This window comes from Salminus brasiliensis, chromosome 12, assembly GCF_030463535.1.
Source record: "Salminus brasiliensis chromosome 12, fSalBra1.hap2, whole genome shotgun sequence".
In the NCBI taxonomy this organism is placed as follows: Eukaryota; Metazoa; Chordata; class Actinopteri; order Characiformes; family Bryconidae; genus Salminus; species Salminus brasiliensis.
The window spans coordinates 24,613,008-24,633,334 of record NC_132889.1 but is presented as its reverse complement, the minus strand read 5'-3'; the positions used below and the strand labels follow the sequence as shown (position 1 = coordinate 24,633,334).

At 40.0% G+C, this 20,327-nt stretch overlaps 1 protein-coding gene across 1 annotated transcript in view; it reads right to left on the bottom strand.

Annotated features, from left to right (window-relative positions):
* The window catches only part of tmem104 (transmembrane protein 104), a 73,870-nt gene extending 55,903 nt beyond the window's left edge, over nucleotides 1-17,967 (bottom strand). The window contains exons 1-6 of the mRNA XM_072693736.1: nucleotides 17,652-17,967; nucleotides 17,122-17,214; nucleotides 13,948-14,069; nucleotides 11,713-11,794; nucleotides 10,468-10,564; nucleotides 10,289-10,369 (exon numbers count right to left, since the gene is read on the bottom strand). Of these exons, the coding sequence (XP_072549837.1) occupies nucleotides 10,289-10,369; nucleotides 10,468-10,564; nucleotides 11,713-11,794; nucleotides 13,948-14,069; nucleotides 17,122-17,166 (427 nt within the window). The 5' untranslated portion in view covers nucleotides 17,167-17,214; nucleotides 17,652-17,967. The remainder of the gene's footprint in view (nucleotides 1-10,288; nucleotides 10,370-10,467; nucleotides 10,565-11,712; nucleotides 11,795-13,947; nucleotides 14,070-17,121; nucleotides 17,215-17,651) is intronic.
* Between the last annotated feature and the right edge of the window lie 2,360 nt (nucleotides 17,968-20,327).

The window sequence follows — 20,327 nt, the reverse complement described above, 5'->3', positions numbered from 1 at the left end:
GTGGTGTTATCCACTGCGCCACAGTTTTGTATTGAAATGAACCAGTTCAGCCTGCACACCTGTAGCAGAGGCGATAAAGCAGTGACTGTAAGCATATACAAAAAGCCCCTAAACATTAGTTCTTGATCAGCGGGATTTTCACCACTACAAGTCTGCAGGAATTCAGCTTTAGCCAACGTTACTGGCCAACCAATGCATCAGCCGGGCCTTTTTGGATTCTGCATCCATGCTGCACCCTTCTCTCAGCACTGGGATTATTAATCACGCTAATTAAGAAAGTAATCGCTTCATGATAAACTCTCGCTCGTCTTCTCCTCCTCGCGCCCCACCGCTCCCTACTGCCTCCATCCATCGCAATGTGCGCACCAATCTGAGACGAGATGGGGAGCTTTTGAGAGGAGAAACAGAGCGGCACGCTGCGTCACACATCCATCACACGCTCGAGTTCTAGCGAGAATCTCCAACAGCCCCGCTGGCCCCATCAGCCCATTTATTACTGCCAGGCAAATTAGAGCTCACAGTCTATTAAAGCTAAATGAAAAAGCTAAGGCTATACTCATTTTAGGGCCTTGATTGATGCATCTTTTGCCAGAGAAAAAAAGGGCAACGGCTGCCGCATGCCTCATGTCAATCGTTTTAGGATGCGGAAAACGTAGAACGTTAAATGATGTGAAATGCCAAGTCGGATACCATGTTCCTCTCTATGGTTCTGGGATATCTTTTGCATATATACTGTTTATTATTAAAAAATTAAAATAAATATCTGATTCCTAAATGACTGTGACTTACTAGAAAGATACGACATCCATGTTCCAATCATCAACTTTTTCTTTTCATAAAAAAATTATTCAGGCTACACTGTGTGCATTGAGGCAAAGTACAAAAATAACTAATGCAACATAGTTTAATAAAAATTCTGCATTTTTTAGGACACAATTTATTAGGAAGACCGGTAAACTTATCCATGCAATCATCTAATCAACAAATTATGTGGCAGCAGGGTAGTGCATGCAATCATGTAGCTATAAACCAGCAGCTTCAGCTAATCTAGCTAATCCAGCAGTGATTAGGGATGCACCGATCTGATCAAGTGGATTGGGATTAAACATTAAATCATCAACATTAAACAAACACATTGACCATTTGTGACGGGCACAGATGGAATTTAGCTTCTGCATTTATCACACACACACACACACACACACACACAGGAAAGTGAGCACACATGCCCGGTGCAGTGGGCAGCCATTGCTGCGGCGCCCGGGAAGCAGAGATGGTGAAGGGCCTTGCTTAAGGGCCCAACAGTGGCAACTTGCCGAGCCTGGGTATCGAACCTACAACCTTGTCATCAATAGCCCGGAGCTCTAACCGCTGAGCCACCACTGCCAATCCAGGTATCGGCTTTCCACCTTCTAGTGCCGCAGTTACATTGTGTACTTAAGGTGGAACAAAACATTCCAGTAAGTCGTTCACTTCAGCATAGCTTAGCTCAGAACCTTGTTGTAAACGTGACGCAGTGACAAACAGCACACAGAACAGCAGTTTGTTAGTTAATCTGTCAGAAGGGGATGGTTTAAACCACTCCTCAGTGAAATGCTTGGCTTTTTTCTGCCGGTTTTGTCCACCCCGCCAAAACCACCCAGTGCGATTGTAATTGTGCAACAACAAAGGTATTCTATTCCATTATATTCATCTGGAGAGATATTCTCCCACTCAGCCTTTACTCTCTTGACCTACACCTGGTTAGCAATAAAACTGTGCTGCTTTCTTAGGTTCTAAACCAGTACTGAACAGTGTGTTCAGAACTGAGAGGAAGAGGATAATGCGCACACTATAAAAATACTTGAATGGTCAAGATGGTCAGTTAGACTGGATAATAAGATATTAAACCAAAATCTATCAATTATTAAAATAACACAAAATCAATCAGTTTAGAATGTCTGATTATAGAAACTGTTCACTAAAAAAAAAAAAAATACAGTGATTGGATCAGTATTGGCCAACAGTCAGCAATAAGGTACTCAGATCGGATCAGAGGGCCAAAAAAAAAAAAAAAAACCTGTATCGGGACATCCCTAGTGGTGATCTCACTCATTTTCAGCATGGCATGGTTGTAGACTCCAGACAGGCTACTTTGATGATTTCTAGAACTGCTGAGCTACAAAAGAACATGTTTAAGAACAGCCTCTAGAGTTTACTCAGATACTTAAAAAAGAACTAACGTCCAGCGAGTCCTGCAGATGGAAGTGTCTTGTTGATTGGACAGAGAATGACCAGACACATCAAACCTTGAGGCAAATGGGCTATAAATAGCAGAAGACCAATTTGGGCTCCACTTCTGTCAGCCAAGAACAGAAAGCTGAAGCTACAGCGAGCACAGGGTTTGCAAAATCATAGAGCTGCAGAATAAAATTTGCCTTGTCTGATGAATGCTGATTTCTTCTGAGGCTCACAAATGGGTGGGCGCAGAATTCGGTGCCAACAACTTAAATCCATGGACCCAACCTGCCTTGTGTGACCATAACAGACAAATTCACGTTTATCAATCTAAGGCAAAATAGTATAGTTGTAAACAGCCTGGCAGTAGAAATGTGTATTTGGGCAAGAAGTGCTGCAGAAGAAGCCTACTAGTGTGTGTGTACTCTCTCTCTCAGTCGGACGTGGCACTACATTTAAGGAGGAGGCTCTAAAAGAAAAGTCAATAGATAAATACTTAAAATTTCAGGACACTACATTAGCCCCCCCCCCCCCCCCCCCCCCCCCCCCCCCCCCCCCCCCCCCCCACACCTCTACTGGCCATCCATTGAAAAGTCCATATAAACAACAGGGAAGTTACTTAGAAATTACATTTCTGTTTCACTCCCCATTCTGCTCATATTTTCCCCACACATTAAGATAAAGCTGAGAGGACACTGAGACAACTGCTCACACAAGGTGATGAACCTCTCGCCCTCCATGGTCGTATCTCCTCTGTGACTTTAGCCAAAGTCGCATTCTAATCAACGAGCAAATCGTTGTCGGCAGGAAGGTTACATTCACACTGCGGACCGACACAGATAAACCTGCGCCCATCAAAATTCCTGTCAGTTCCACTGGGCATACATCCATGGCCCTCATCCAAGCCTTCTTGTTCTATTTCTCTCTCTTTCTCTTTCTCCCTGTCAGGTGCAGCTCGATTTGAATGTCCTTTATGCGGAAGGGCCTCATTAAAAGTACAGTCAAAAAGCAGGCTAGACAAAACAGCATTTTACAGGCTTCTAAACTAGTTCTCTAAATTTGTGTAAAACATGATGAGAATTGCTTATTTCTTTATATAATTAATCATAATGCATGTTTGTTACAGTATTTCCAGTAGGTGGCAGGAATGTTCTAATAGTGTAGCTCAGCGAAAGGGGAAATGAACTGAAATCAGCCACAAACAAAGTATTATAACGTGTAGAGGCATGTAGCCCAAGCGACACTCAGATTAGCAATGCTATATCAGCCTCCTACACTGAAAGTTGGATGGGGCTACTCGACAATGTAATCAACATCATCGATTACTGAAATATGCTGATTCGCATTACATGGCTACATCGGCACGTGGTTAAGATGGCCGCTCCCATTAAAAATGGGGATTTCTTCAGAAAGCAAGCTGCGGCTAAACAAACTTCAAAGTGTGGCATCTAAAATGTGGGCATATTTTTTGGACAGAGACCCAACAATGCGGTGCTTTAGAAGCTTTGCAAAGTGGAGATGGCTGATCACAGCAGTATAACTGCTATGGACGAGCACTTGAAGCGCAAGTATTTTGGAGAGCTTGATCCAGATGGCAGCAGAACAGCGCCGTAAGTGCTGCGGCTTCATCGCTCTATGATAAAATTCTTTCCTGCCTTGCAGCGGTTATTGTAACGTTATTTGTTTTAAATTTTTCAGCTTACTTTAATGGTTGTGTATAAGTGAGAGAATAGCTTAAACTACCATTATAGCCATTATATTATAGTTGCTACAGCCTTTTTACATCATTAGGTAAAGGGTTGCTATGACTGTGTAAAAAAAAAAAAAAAAAAAAAAAAGGTTACCTGTTAACACTGAGATAATGTTGATTATTTTTATGTATGTCACGAGACTCCACCCCGTCCAATCCACGACATGGAAGGAACTCCATGTCATAAAAATCTTTTTAAAAGCATAAGGTACAGCCAGGGTTTAGCAGCTTTATCAGCTGTGTGGAAAGCGATGCAGCTTCTCAACACTTTCAGTTGATAAAACCATAGCGGGTCTATTTAATGAGCTTTTGATTTGCTTTTTGATCATACTTGTTTAGGCTACTATTATTGTGGCTTTTTTAAAAATACTAAGCACTTATTATAGCATAAAAAACTCCACAGAAGAGCTGCTTTTGGTTCCATAAATCTTTTAAAAGGTATAAAGAATTAACAGTTTCTGTTCTTCACACTCAAGAAAAAGTAGTCCTTCTATGGCTTCACACAGGGAATATTTTGTAGCCCCTTTTTTTAATAAGTAGAGAATTTCATACCAACATAATGAGTGAATACTTTGGTACTGTGCAGCTAAAAGCTGAAGCTTGCGTTTTGTCTGGACTTTTATCCATTATGTCAAGCTTACCTGAAATGAACTAAAGAACTAGACATAATCTCACAGTGAAGCCTGGTGTAGATACTATAGAAGCTCTGACTCCAAACAGGAGATCAATGTATATACAGGCCTAGCCTGTGGTGCTTTCTAATTAGATATAAGAGGCAATATCCTGTTTAAATGTCAAGGAAAAAACAGTAGAAGTAAAAGAGGAAAATGGGGTTTTGAGCACACACACACACACACACACAGACACACACACAGACACACACACAGACACACACACACACACAGACACACACAGACACACACAGACACACACAGACACACACACACACACAGACACACACACACACACACACACACACAGACACACACACAGACACACACACAGACACACACACACACACACACACACACACACACACACACACACACACACACGTGTGGGAGAGACGCTTCCCTCAGCTCAGTGTGTATAAACTACAATCCTGAGTCTGGGGCCTGCAGCGATAACGTCACATCATTAACTCCTGCAGGCAGAGGCCGTCAAGGATCAAGCGTCCATCTGATTGGCTTTCCGTGCTCAGCCCCTTAAGGCCAGGCCTGCTGCACGCCTGAGCAACCGTAGCCTTTGCTTAAAACACCTTCAAAATAAAAAATGGCCCATTAATTCCCACAACACAGTAATCGAGAAGCTAGCCTCTTTCCTTCTGAAATAAGGGGCTGTGCGCCACGCCCCTCCGGAATAAAAGCACAGCACACTGCACAGCATCCCTCTAAAAAACAAGGGCTGCTGCATGTGCAGCCCACTGGTGTGGTGAAATTGCCCATTTAATTGTACCCAGAATGCCCGGCTTGTGGATATACTCTCTTGTTGTTCCTCTAAAGGAGAGTCTCCCTCGTCTCCAATATAAACAAGCAGCCATATCCTTACTGTTTTCACAGCTATGTTCACATAGTTCTTTTTACACAGAGACCTGTAGCAATCAAGCTGAAGGCAACAGTGGCAGGAAATGCTGTTTAAGAGCATGAGGAAGAAGTTTTCGGAAGAACCGAGCAAAAGATGGCTGGGCTGTAGAATTCTGCAGGTAGCAGTAACATGGTAAAAGCAGTACAATGTTTCAAGCTAGATGGAGCACTTGGAGCACTTGGATCAGACAGAGGAAAGATCTGAGAATAACCTGCCCTCACAATAATGTGGTCACAGACAATAATGTATTTCTTGTAAGTTACATATTTGTTTACATGACATAGCCTGGATCAGCCTATACATACATTATAGGCCCAAAAGTTTGTGGACAACCCTTCTAATGAATGCATTCAACTACTTTCAATTGCACCCACTGCTGACACAAATGTACACACACAACACACACGGTTTGTCTAGTCCCTGTAGAGAAGCATTGCCAATAGAATTGGACTCAATAATTGGAACTGAAACAGATAAACATGAACTTTCGAGGAGTATAAAGCCCCCCACCATTGAGCTGTGGAGCAGTGAAACTATGTTCTCTGGAATGAGAGTGGTGCTCCTTTTAATACTTCTGGGATGAGGTGGGGAGGACATCCTGGACTAATACTCTTGTTGCTGAATGCAATCAAATGCGCACAGCAATGCTCCATAATCTAGTAGTTTTTCATTTTGGAAAATACGGAATTAGAAGTGTCCAAAAACTTTTGTCCATATTTATTTTGTCCACATGTGCCATATACAACTTCGATCAACTTGATTTATACAAACACAAAAATCTGATACTCAGCATTAAAAGACTTATATTGGATCGGGGGGAGTGGGGGGGGCAAAGACGCCATTTGTGGGTGGAGCCTGGAGGGGCCCATTGCTATAATTATCAATAAAATCACAATCCTACTATTTTTCTTCATAGCGTGCAGCGCTAATCTCTTCAGCTACTGCGAAGCACAAAGGAGAGCGAACATACTCCATGCCTCCTTCCTTTCAAATCTTCTGCTTTTCAGCAGGCTTTGTACCCATCTAATTCATTTATGATTAGAGGAGTTGGGCTTGGCTGCCATGCTACACTGGGAGAGGTTTTATCTCCTCAGCAAATCGATACCTTCCCACTCCAGCACCTGGACGAGGTGGCCGGTCCGCTCCATCCTGCACGGGGAAAGGTTAGCACGCAGGGGGCTATTTTAACACTTCAGGGTTTAATAGAATAATCCAGAGAGGCGCCGGAGCGAGAGACTGCCTCTCAGAGAGAGAGCTTAGCCCCCCTGCTGAAAGTGCGAGGGTATTTGTGTGTGTATGTGTGTGTGTGTGTGTGTGTGCGCACACACAAGAGCATGCAAGTGTGTAACAAGTGCAGCACCTAGTGGATGAGGTTCACACTCAAGACCCAGCAGAAACAGCAGCAAGCAGCCAGGGCATAGTGGGACAGCATTTTCAAAAGCCTGGTTGTTTTTTCCCCCACATTTTGAGAAGATGCCAAAAGCAATGCTGTTGAGGTATTACATCGCAGTGTGCTGTGTAACAGAGTGTCGAGTCAGCCGTCGCTTAGCACGGCCAGCACAACGAAGCAAAAGAGGCTCTCCGTTTTGACACTGCTGCTAAAGAAAGGGAGGCCAAAAAATAAAGAAGAAAAGAAGATTCACCAGATGGGAAAATTGCCTCTATCTGCAGCTCAAGGTGAACACTATTCTCCTTTCAATTTGCCTCAGTAAGGTTTTCATTATCTGGGCTTTCGGCCCCTACATGCATCTCTCCCTCACTGCTGCGGTGTGTGGACAGGAGATTAAACTCCGCAGTGATGGTGTTGGAGTAGGTGATTACAACCGAAGGCAATTTAACCATTCCTAATTACATCCCATTAACAGCCAATAACCCTGCTTATTGCCACTGAAAACAGAAAGGAAAAAGCCCCCCAAAGTGACCCCCAAATGACCTTCAAACTAAAGGTGCAGTACATGTGTGAGTTGTAACTTTACTCAGATACTCGATTTAATCCATAAAAGACTGTCGGAAGAAGACAGAAAGATGGATTGGAGGCCTAATGTGCTGCCACTATGGCCTGGGGGTTGCGAGTTTGAATCCCAAACAATGCCGCTTTGCCACCAGCAGCCGGAGTCCTAGAGAGCACGACTGGAGGGTAGACGTTGCTCTCTGTCCTCATCACTTTGTGACGGAGCTGGTGACCTGACATATTGGTTTCCCAGCAATGCCTTATTGGTGGCAGTTTGAAACAATGCGGAGTGTCAGAGGTTTTCACACTCCTAGTGTCAGAAGTATTGCTAGTGGGTTCATTGGCAATATCAAATTGGGAGGAAAAGGGGGAAAAATCAAAAAAAATTCAAATTCAAAAAAAGAAGAAGGGACGAGCAAAAATGTGTAAATGCAATTTTTGTTTCCACAGACATGGTTAAACCATGTGATCTGTCTAACAAAATCCACTTTATAGATTAGATTAGATTTCTGCTGTTCCAAACCTGGCTAGGTTTAAAAAAAACAAAAAAAAAAAAACAGTTATTTTACTCAAAGCTAATAAATTTCAGTTTAACTGCTTGTTACCAGATTAAGTCATTGTAAAACTAACATCACAGAAGGCTACAATAAGTGGAGATGAACCAAGATATCCAAGTATTCTGACAAGAATATAGTTCTTTGGCACAACCACTTAAGCTGACCATCAATGGGAAATGCTGTATGTTTAGCTTAAGAGAATTTCCTTCACATCCTGTGGAAAACTTGCTCTCAAATTTAAATAATATCAAACGGATGCCTAGTAAAGGTTACATTTTACACAACTCTGATCAGTTTATTTCCAGACGTTTGGAAATACTCACAAAGATAAAAAAAATAAAAATAAATTATAAAATAAATAATAAAATAATAAATGGCATGCCAAGACAAAGTCCCCTTCCCAGACGAAGGAAGGCAATTCTAGAAGCTGGCATTGATTCAAGTAATCTGCATAATTCCAACCCTGCTGCAGCACCTATCATGGTTCCAGAGGAGCACAGTCTAATGAGATTTACACCAATGAGCGCACAGGGTTGGAACATATACACTAGGCATGCAGAGATAACCATCACAGTGTTAATTAAAAACACATAAAAAAGCACAAAAATAAATAACATTTACTTTCACAGCTGCCTTATTTATGTTCAGCCTTATTTCAAAGATTGTGTTGGACTTCTCAGAGCTGGTAAGAAAGTAAGGGTTGGAAGAGAAAAGCTGATCACTGCTTTTTCTTACTCTAATGACTTTCCTAAATCATCTAGTGCTGTGTTCAGGTGCTTATCATCAGACAGTTTAATATGTATACTAGATGCTTAACTAGTGAATACGACTTTACTCTGTTTGGGTGCTTGTTGACAAATACAAACATATGGGTGCAGGAACATGTTTTTGCCTCTTCTTTGCTATAATAAAGAAAGCACAAACAAGATAAGGTAAAAGTACATCCTGTGCATTTTCTTTTCAAATTAACTGTCAAGCTTTATGTATTTCCCCTAAACCTGCGCATGAACCAGTATCCTGAGTTTCCCCACTTTGCTACGTTTGCTGATTGAGTACAATTTTGTGAGTTGGAAAATTGGTATTTCTCAGTTTCTGATACCAAACGAACAGATCAGCATTTCCCCAGGTTGCATCTATAAGTGCTCCGGCTGCGGATATATTTTGTTTCCCTGCTCTTACACACCTGGATCATCTGGTCAGCAATAATGTGGCTGACAGGCCTCTCAGCCAATCACAACTCCATCACTCTTTAGTGAGAATGACAGTGGTGGTAAATTAGTCTGAATTATTGGGCGAAGAAAAGGTCCATGCAGTTTTTTACCTTTTTTTTTTTTTTAATTGGCTAACATTTATATTTTGTCAGTTCTAAAATACATAGAGTTGGTAAGGTCTTTTAAAGCATTTTTGGAAATAATTTTTCTTATTTGTTTGTTTACATGTCTGGAGTGAACATCTAAACAATATTTAATTCTTTGCAAGACGTTCACTCCAGACATGAATTTGCTGTATCTGCTGTTGAGCATGTGATGTAAACCCACACTATGATCACTGCAGAAAGGGAGTAAAATAATGGCTTTAGTGATATCAATATAGCTCTCTCACTCATAGCAGTTTTACATTTACACATTCAGGCTACATATATTCATATTTTCTACCAATCAAACCTATATCTACATGTTTGACAGTTTCTTTACTTAAGAAACTGAAGAGGTTGTGCCATTCATTGTCCTGTGAGCTGATTAAAAAGCCTTGCATTGTTTTTGTTTGAATTGTAAGAGACTAGGATATACCCTTATAATAGTGTAATGTAGTAGTTAAATCCAAAAATGAAAACAAGTCATTAAATATGTTTCTGAACACTGAATGTGATTTAAAGTAACTGCTCAGTGCAGAAGCTCCCACATTAAAGCCTAATTCCACTCGCAAAATAAAGCCTTTAGAGTCTTTACTCTCTGAAAACCACTAGAGGGCCACATAACTACAATTTCCAAAACCCTGTTCATCCCAACCCGCCTCCCCGGGAGGCATCTACTTTACATCCTGCTAAACAGTAAATAAAAAGTGGCAATGAAAAAAGACCGTAGACATATCAACCATGAACTAACAAGGCAAATATGGGTCAAATAATTAAAAAGGAGTGCAAAAGGTGATGCTCCCTAAACAGCATGAAAGGAAAACAGGTGCAAATAAGAACGTTCCTGTTGGCCTGTATGTGAAATTTGTCCTTACCTTTATTGAAAAACATGGAGGCCATTTGTCCCATCTCAATTCTTTCCACAATGTCAAAGTGATCGGTCGACCCTGTGCGCTCTCACAACGAGAAAAAGGGCAAACATTTTAGATCAATAGTTCAATGTGTAAAAAAAAGGCTGCATAAAGTCATTACGCCTGTCAAATTAGCAACTTACGAACAGAAAGAATTGGTCGAGTCTCGACTGACTCTGACCGTCCCCGGATGGTGACCTCGTCATCCGAATAGTCAGAACTAGAGTCGCTATTGCTGACCTGGAGAAAAAAGACATCCAAAACTGAATACCCAACATTTATCATTTCATTTTCACAGTCCAGGACAGGACAGTGTGGACAATATAATGGTACTGCAATTGACACATACAAAGAGAACAAGCTTTGCAGTAAACTGTGGACAAAGGTCAATCAATAATACCTTTAAACTTTTAGTGGACTGTTTGATGCTCACAATTAGGGCTGGGTGATATGGTCAAAATCTTTTATCATGATAGTTTTGTAGTTTAGTAATAATTTCATGATACACAATATTTATTGCAATATTATTTTACAACATGCAGACAAAATGCATCAGTAGTGGCAGATTCTTAAAAACATTTAAGATTTGCTTTCAAAATCTGCTGCACTTCATGTGATTAAAACAGAACTAATTACATACACTGAAATTTGCAGTTGATTAGTTTCTTCAAAAACGTATATTGTGCATAATCTCCCAGTTGGCGGGTTGTAACATACATTTTGGATTGGCTGCTTAGACCAATGCTTGTGTAGATAAGATAAAAACCTAGTCCAGATAAAAGCTAGAGATTTCCAGGGGGGGGATCACACAGGGCTCTTTCAGAGCACATCCCTTGCTCTCTCGCTCACTCTCTCTCTTTTTCTCTATACTCACTCTGATTTTTCTTTTTATACTCTACAGGTATTTCTATACATAGGTGTTTTTTTAGGTGTCTTTTTTTTGCCTCATTTACGCCTTAACTGTCCCATTAATACTTGTTGGGACAGGTTCCCAAACACAACAGACCATACAAACACATTGTGCTTACATATGGTAGTCTTCCTCAGTACTGCAAAGATCAATACTGTGATACCAAATAACAAATGGAATTCTGCAGCCTTATTTCCAGTCATTCTTCATTCTTAAACACATACAGCATTTTTCTACAGGGGCAAATTCACTTAAACAAGATGGGATGAAGTATTAAACGTACAGCCACCAAACTAAGAAGTAGCTGTTTTTGGTGTTGACTGTAGTATTTTGCCCTTCAGGACATATCCTGTATGCTCTAATGAGAGCAAGACAAACCTGCTAAGATCTTCCAGGAGTTTGCTTGTGGAATCTAAATGTGTAATTAAAAGGAAAGCTCCATATTGCATGTGCTGCGTCTGGTGCCACCCTCACTCACCTCCTCCTGCTCTCTTCTCTTCCAGCGTAGCTGGGCATTAGCTGCAGCCATGGCTTCAATCACAAATGTAGTGGTCATGTAACTGAAGGGAGACAAGGAGAAGCGGAACAAGAAACACAGAGTGAGAAGACTCTACAGTGCCAAGGTAAACCCAGCTTCAACAATTGCCGTGATGTGAAATGCAGCTTTTGTGCAGCCTTTGTTGGATCAAATGCATGGGCCCCTTTAGGTTGCTTGAGCGTTTGTGAGAAACAGTGCAACAAACCAAAAGTTAATATTAATTTAATCATATTAAAATCATGACCATCAATCATTAAACTACTGGCTTTATGTCCATCAATGATCATCCCAAGTAAAACTAAGCAAGAAATTCTGTTTCGTCTGTTGTGTTCTGTGGGTCCCATGCATGCCGACTCATCATTCTCTACAGTTCTGACAGTAAAGATGCCAGAGTAGAGTGAATGTTTGGCTTCCTCCATTTATTTTAGAAGATTCCCCAACAGACAGGCTAGTACCTCACTATAATCACTTAGTATGGTGTACCTTTATGCAGGAAATACATTAAGATTTACTTCAGCAACTGAAATGTCTCAGTATATATACATTCACAGAACTGTTACCTACACTCAGGTACATTTGTGAGGAAGAAACACACTGTTCACTCCACTTTTCACTCTATTGGAAGTGCCACTTTAAGAGCTCTCGCTCTTTGTGATCATTTGTTTCATTCTGTCGGATCAGCATCTAGACTGTTCCGCTGTTTCTTGCACTCTTGAGCGTCAGCTAAAATATATAAAAAGAATCGTATGCTTTTCCGGCCTGCTTCCTAAAGCTGGATTTTGCTTTACTACATTTATTTCCACATTGGTCAGATTTTCTCAATCAGACAGAATTAATTCTGATGATAGATTTAGACCGAGGTGTTTACTTGTACACTCTAGAGATCGACCAATTAGAGTTTTTCTATAACCATTGCTGATGTTTAAATATAATCTGTCCTGGCGATTTCTAGAAGTTTTCCGCTTTATTTGCATGCATAAATGTCACACTAATAATAATAATAATAAGTGGATGCAACATTTCTGAACTTTATAATTTACTCAACACTGACTTGAACAAAAAAATAGTTTAACTGATGAAAATCAATTAAACTGAAAAATTATAACAAATAAGTAATAGTAGTGCTGTATTCATTCAGTTTCTGCATTTTTATATAAAACAAGTCCTCATGTAATCAACTCTGAATAAATACTTTTAGGGCACGTGACCTAGCAGCATCAAAAACCTCTTTTAATGTAAATACCAGCACCAAACCAGTCATTTAAGTGAAGGATATCATGTAAACATTACAGAACAATATAAAAAGCAATCTGCTCTAATTGTAACTCATTTGCAGTCTTCCTCACTCTACCCATGTTTCACCAATAACACAGGGCTGCTCGCAGACGTGCCTGACTTTAAATCGGCGCTACTAAACACAGATGCTGGCCGATGGCAATATGCTATAAAAAAAAAATAAATAAATAAAAAAAAGCCAAATATCGGCGGATAATCGGCCAATGACGTGAAACCTCTGGATAAAAGTGTGCAGTAATCTGCGAGAGTCGTACTGAAGGAATCCAGCGATTTTGAGCGGAAGCAAAAATATCCGTGTGACACGGCAGTCATTCATGATTTCCCCCGCAGATCAAACAATATGATATGTGTCTTCTGCTTGTGGTGCGGAATTCACATCGCCGCTTGATGAGGACGGAGAATTCCACGCTGTGTGCTGTGCATTCGAACCGTGAGAGCCCCTGTTACAGTAATACTGGGTGTTGTTTTCTTGCACATGCACAGAACGCACTGAAACTTTCGGGTTGTGAACGTTACTGGATAAAGGTGTGCAGAAGGCTATTATTCTTCTATTTAATAGAATATTTCATTTGTATAAATATTTGTATTTGGTATGTATTCAGAATGGTCACAATCTGACTTGTCTATTCCAATTAAGGCATATACACTGACACTAATTCTATTCCGATTGACCTACTAGTTGGAGAACGGTTTATCAGGCTGCGTGTAAATGTGACCAAACTTTCCCCAGCCCTCAACATAACTGACCCAATTAATGAACTAATTAACTAATTTAAAAGCCCTTCCTGGTGTGAACAGTGTGTTGAGAATGAAAAACACTACAGCACACAAGGCAGTGGTACTTAAAGACAAAAAGGGATTTACACAAACACTGCTTACCTCATAAAAGCTAAAAAAGAGATGAGCGCCAGACTGACCACCCAACCAGCTGCAGCAAAGGCCTTGGGCATGGTCAGAGCTCCAGTACCCACGATCAGATTGAACATGTACACCAAGCCCACCTGTATACACACACACACACACACACACACACACACACACACACACACACACACACACACACACACAAAAAGGTTTCCATTAGGTCTTTTACAATATAACAAATAATCATTATTGATGAAAGGAATGAACAGACTCAGACTTCAATCAAGCAGACAGATCTTGGCCTGCTCCACAGGACCATGGTCTGCTAGTCAGGCTACTCAGCTTGCAAATGTGGTAAAGACAAATGACTCTTGCGGCGTCTGATAATATCTAAAATCACCACTCAGTTATGGGCTAGTTTTATTAAGCCAAAAGTAGCAGTATGCCTTCAAAAATGTCGGCACAGATAACTTCAGCATTAATAACAATGTGTAGGTTTCCTTGACAGTGACTGAGCCTAGTTCTGTACTTCAGAGGACTCAGAGGTCACTTTGGAGACTCTATATTGAAAGGAAAACATGTGTGTTTAAATATTTTTCTTTATTCTGTAATGGTTTCCTTTTAGTCACTTTCCTATACTGGCCAGTTGTATGCACCTTCACTTCCAGTCTCATTTATTAAACTCGTAGTAGCTTCAAAGTGACTGCTGGCCTTTTGGAGCTTCCCTCAGAAGTGTCATTCTTGCTCTGATGCCACATTTTGAGAGACAGCCTTGACAAGTCAGTGCCTGGGAGGTAAAAAAATAGCTTCTATTTCCTTACAATTGGTCCAACTGAGTTCACTGGGATGTCCAAACCCTTTCCTACCAAGTGCAAGTCTATATCTACATCTCTAGCTTCAGTGATATGCTATTTGATCTTCACATTTACCTCAGATTCACAGTGTAAACAATGATAATTGAATTAACAACTAATTTCAACCAGAATGTGCACTTATACCAAACCAATATAACTTTACATTCATTCCTTCATCCATTTATTTTGAGGGCCAGCTTTTTAAAATAAAATACAACACTGCACAATTTATCTTATTTATTTAGATTTATCTAAATCTATAATTTGTAACCCAGATTAATGTGCTGACTTTTAAGGGGGCTGAACACTTTTGCTAGGCTGTGTATATTATAATATCTGGATCCATGACATAACCTTTCCCTAAGCATAAACATCTCAACTGCTGACTGTTAGAAAACAACCCCTAATTTCCCCAGGGTTTATTAAATGGCATTAGGTTTTCTGATAAATGTATGAACTGAAATATATATTGAATCAGGAGGAACCTTCACTAATCAGCCCTAGAATTTACAGAGGTCTCCAAACTGCTCCACAAATGACAAAGGCTCTTAGAGTAAGCAGCCTGGTCATGCAAATAAGGTCACTACTAAGAGACACCCCCTTCCCCAGCTAAAATGCTTATATACGCTAAAAGGTCTAGGTCTTGTTGCAACACATTCAGCTGGTGGTTTTCTTTCTTTCTGTTAGAGCAAGCACATTCTTCAAATTCGAACCTTGTCACTTCTCTTTTCCTAGTGGCTGAAGTGTGAGGTTTAAATCACGTGCTTTCACCTGACCCTCCAGATTACACTGTCACAAGATCTGAAACATCCTTACTATCTCCTGTCAGACACTCAGTTCCAGCTAATGAAAGATCTTTTATCTAGTCCACAAACCGAGCCTAAAACACACTGATGTGGTCCAACAGCCCCCTACTGATAAAAGGTTAAACCACCTTTTCAATCAATGTCTTCTGTGATTCCTTCAGAAGCACAAAAACATGGATTCATTAGCCAAGCTAAGGGGTTGTAGACTAGACTGGAACATGACAACTCAAGAACAAACTGAATGCTTTAACAGTTCTTCGTTTGCTCTGAAAACATTTTGAAGATCTTTTAAATAAAAACCTCAAACAAAGGGATCCATCATTTTGCAAATGCCATAGAAAACTGGGCTGTCTGGTCAAAAGCAACATGGGGATGCATCATATATAGAGCTGGACAATATGACAATATTTTACCATATCGTGATTCATTTTGTTATCGTGATAACATGCTTTTTCTAAGCATATCGTACTGTAGTGCTTAATAAACACTAATAACTGCAGGTTTCACTCCAAACAGTGTAATTAGACTGGTTTAATGTGATATAGTATTTTTACCATATCACCCAGCCCTACTCATATCCATCCTAAAGCATCCTTAGCAGCATCTACCTCTAGTTCCCTAAATCAGTAATCACAGCAAATCACAGTTTCTTGTGAAAGTACACAGCGAACACCAGCGAAGGCCATTTTATTGCCATGCTTACTGTGCAGCAGAAATACAACCGGCTTTTCCCACAGACAATAATCAAACAGAAAAAATCCACAACAGACAGACAACACTGGGTGACAGCAACGTGACGACCACTGCTTAACATGCTCAAAAGTAGCACACGGACTATGGTCAGTGCTCCAAGTGGGCTAGTACTCCGTCATTTCTACATTTCGCTGTTTGGCGTACCGTGACTTTGTCTTGTGCACTGGCACATCTCACAAGCTGCCAGTTCTCGTTTCTGCCCTCTCCAATGATAGCATATGAACCGCTATATTCCCCAGGAGGCACTGCATGACAAATTATTAATGTAATATTTGATTACAGATCCTTGTTGTTCTTCCTTGTATCTGTATTTTTGCCCATTTTATACAATCTCCTTTTTTTTTTTTTTTTTACTTTTGCAGTTTTGCAGTTATTCTTTACACGGTGTTAAACAGAGCAGAGAAAGAGATAAATGCCCTAAAAGCTGCAACTTCACAGGAGGAGGAGGAAACCTGGACATCGACAGACATCAATGCAAAAAAGATTTAAACGTTATTTAGAGATGCAAGGATTTGTGTGTGTGAAAGCGATGTCGTGTTCACTATTGAAACTAGCTAATAGTTCTGCAAAGTGTTTCCCTTTGAGTACACAATCAACACACCACCTCCTAGTGCCTTTCATCCACTGTAAACATTCAGAGTGTAACACCTGTGTTGATGATACAGTAAACACCCAGCATGTGAATAACGGAGGTCCCGGTACATTATCTTTGTTTCCACTTCAAACACTGACTATGGTTAAACACTGGAAATTGTGAAGCAAAGTGAAGCACTTACGAAAGGCGAGTAGGGCTCTCCTGTCTCTGTAATGCCACCAGCCATGTCGATAAAGTGGGGCTAAATCCCAGACAATGCACAAATGTGGAGAACCTGAGGGGAGACGAACATCGGTTAAGTTCAGCTCTGGCAGAGTTTGGCAGGTCGTCGCTTGTTTTGTTGTTGTTGTTGTTTTTTTGACAGAACATAAACACCAAACATAAAAAAGGCATTTATTATCTCTAGCTACTTAGGTCAGCATTTAAAACACGTTAAATGTGTTAATGTGGCTGGCTAACTTTACCATGCAGCCCTGCTATTTCAGTAAAAAACATCCACACGTATGTTATAGATAGTTAGCTAGCTACCTAGCTTGCTAGCTGGACCACTCCGCTCACCTCCAATGCGTTTCCAGTGGAAAATGGCTCATATTCGACTGATTAGCCACTTTAGCTTAGCTACAGTACTCAGTGGGTTAACTCTTAAACAGACACTACGTGGCAAAATCGTTGAAACGACTCAACTCTGCGATTTCTGAGACACTCACTCACCTCTCCTACTCGGCTGCTGTGCTGACAGGTCCTTCGCGGGGCTGCTTGTCAAATACGTGGCTAACTAGCTAGCTAGCTATAGCTAGCTTCGCGTTAGCCAGCTAGCCAGCGCTAGTTCACGCAACACAAACAAAAAAGCTAACGGATGATTTTCAGTCGTTGAAGTCTTTGGCAACGTAAAAGGTCCACACTATCAGGAGACAAGTTTACGGGCACATGTCACATCAGTAAATATTAACATACACTGTATACAGTGTCCCATTATATGGCCCTTAGCTAGCCCGCTAGTCCCTCTGCTGAGCCTCTGAAGTTGGAGCAGAGACTGGAGCGGGGTTCAGGCTGGGCGCTCAAACCCGCACAGCGCAGCCGCACAGCGGTCATGAGACTGCCCGGCCCCCAGCACCAGCTGAGCGACAACCTAGAAAACAAACTACTCAAAACACTTCTTCACTTCACAAGGTAACTTATTACTTATGTAATGAGACCTTAATTCTTTTCATATTTGAGTGAGAAACCTCGTATGTCCAAAATGGCAACTTTAAAGTAGACGGGAAAAAAGCCTCAGCTTGACGGTTTCTATTGATCCATTCATCACCACAGTAAACAACTTCCAGATTCAGTTCAGGTCAGAAAGAGAAAGAAATGAAGAAGCAAAAATGGAGGAAAGGTTTTTTTTTTTTTTTGCTTTACTGACGAAACATAGAAACGGAGGTTATAGTACAGGGTTTAGAAAAAAAATATTTTTTTAACATAAATAAAAAAAGTGATTTTAAACATCCGCAAATTTGCATATTCAAATTCAACTCTGTTAGAAATTCAAATAATTAAAACCTGCAAAAAATCCCTCCAACCTTTTTTTTTTTACATTTAAAAAAAGTAATTTACTTTTTACCATCATTTGAATAGGTTATTTACATGGTGTTACAATTCATGATAAATGGGCCAATAGAAATGCTCCAAAATGATTCTTACATTAGGATTTTACCATTTTCTGGAGCTTCCGCCTGACAATGGGACATTGTTATTTATTCTGAAAGGGAAACGCTTCCATCGTCTTATTTGTTGCCACCCAAAACCCATATTATACAGCTTTCTCCATTGGGAAAATATGTTCCCTGATAAAAATGAACCAAGAGTGAATGTTACATATTATATTAATATATAAGTAAATTAATATTTATATATTATAAATATTATTAGGCATTTTATAAACAAATTAATTAGCTTTGGCCGGTAGCTGGTCTTTGATGGTCAAGTTGGAGTTGGAGACCCTGGTCAGGTTGATCATGCTTGTAAACCAGCTAAACCTTTGAACTCAGACAAAAACATTCTCTATGCTGGTCAAGAGCTGATTTGGTGAACCAGTTTAAGTGGGGCAGGTTGTTTTTTTTCAGCAGGGAACGGTTCAGACTATAGTAGAGTACAGTAGACATTGTATTTCATCAGTGTAGTGATTTAAAAAAAACAAACAAAACAAAACCAAAAAAAAAAAACATCCTTTTCTTGAGCAGGTTTCATTGCAAAGAGCATAATTAGTCCTGTTTGGAGCAAACATGGAATTTTCTAAAATTATTTTTTTTATAAAAACACTGCTTGTGTACAGAGTCGATATTTTGTGCACATCATGACATCTTAGCCATATCGTCCAACCCTGACGGTTTCCCCATAAATGACATTTTCAGATTCACTCCACTTTGAATTAATTATTGCTCGCAAATATTTTTTCTAGCTTTATTTGATTTCTTTTTTTTTTCCCTTCAATATTTTACAAAGATGAAGTGATCAAGTATTAATCAACCACAATCAAGCGAATATGGTTCATATGCACCGAACCACTCTGATTCTGTCCAGTCTTCAACAACGTCATACGCATTCTGAGGAGGCTATAAGTTCAGTAGACCATATGGGCAGACACAGAACGCAGTGATCACTAAGAACAGTCCCACTGTGGATACGCACAGAGAAACACACGAGACAGACCAAAAACATACAACAAACCACGCTGTACCTTTTGCTTCCCAGTTGGTAGAAAAGAATTTATTTCCCAGTTTCACAGAATTAAAATAGAAAGTGATGATAAAATGAGTTGCACCACAGTGTGGAAGAGGAAAAAAAAACCTACATCTTAAATCATTCAGCAGATATTCTCCTAAGTACACAGTACAGGCTCAAATGCATTTCCCACCTTCCATCCTAATCATTTGCTGGAATTGGTTGATTTAAAAAAAACAAAACAAAAAAAAAACCTAAATAAACCAATAAAAAAAAATTCTGAATTGGTTGATATAAAACAACAAAATAAAGTTCTTTAAAACAAAAAGAAAAATAATAAAACTTTTAAAGTCTAAAAAAATCTTTGTGCTTGTAAGCACAAAAAATACAAAAAGAAAAGGAATAAAAAATAAATAACATTATCAAAATTAAAATAAAAAAACAAACAAAAATATTAACATGAGGACAAATGATCATAGTTTGCAGGAGAATGAGTGTTTTCTTTAAAATAAGTTTTTTGCTAATAACATTAAACTGGCGCCACACCTAGTGGTTCACAGTACTTCCTGAACTTTTGAGACCTTTCAGCCCATCGGCTCGGACAGCCTCCACACGTTGAAAAGAACGTCCCAACCAAAACGCAAATTTGTGTGAAATTTTGTGGAAATAACTTGTCAATGACAG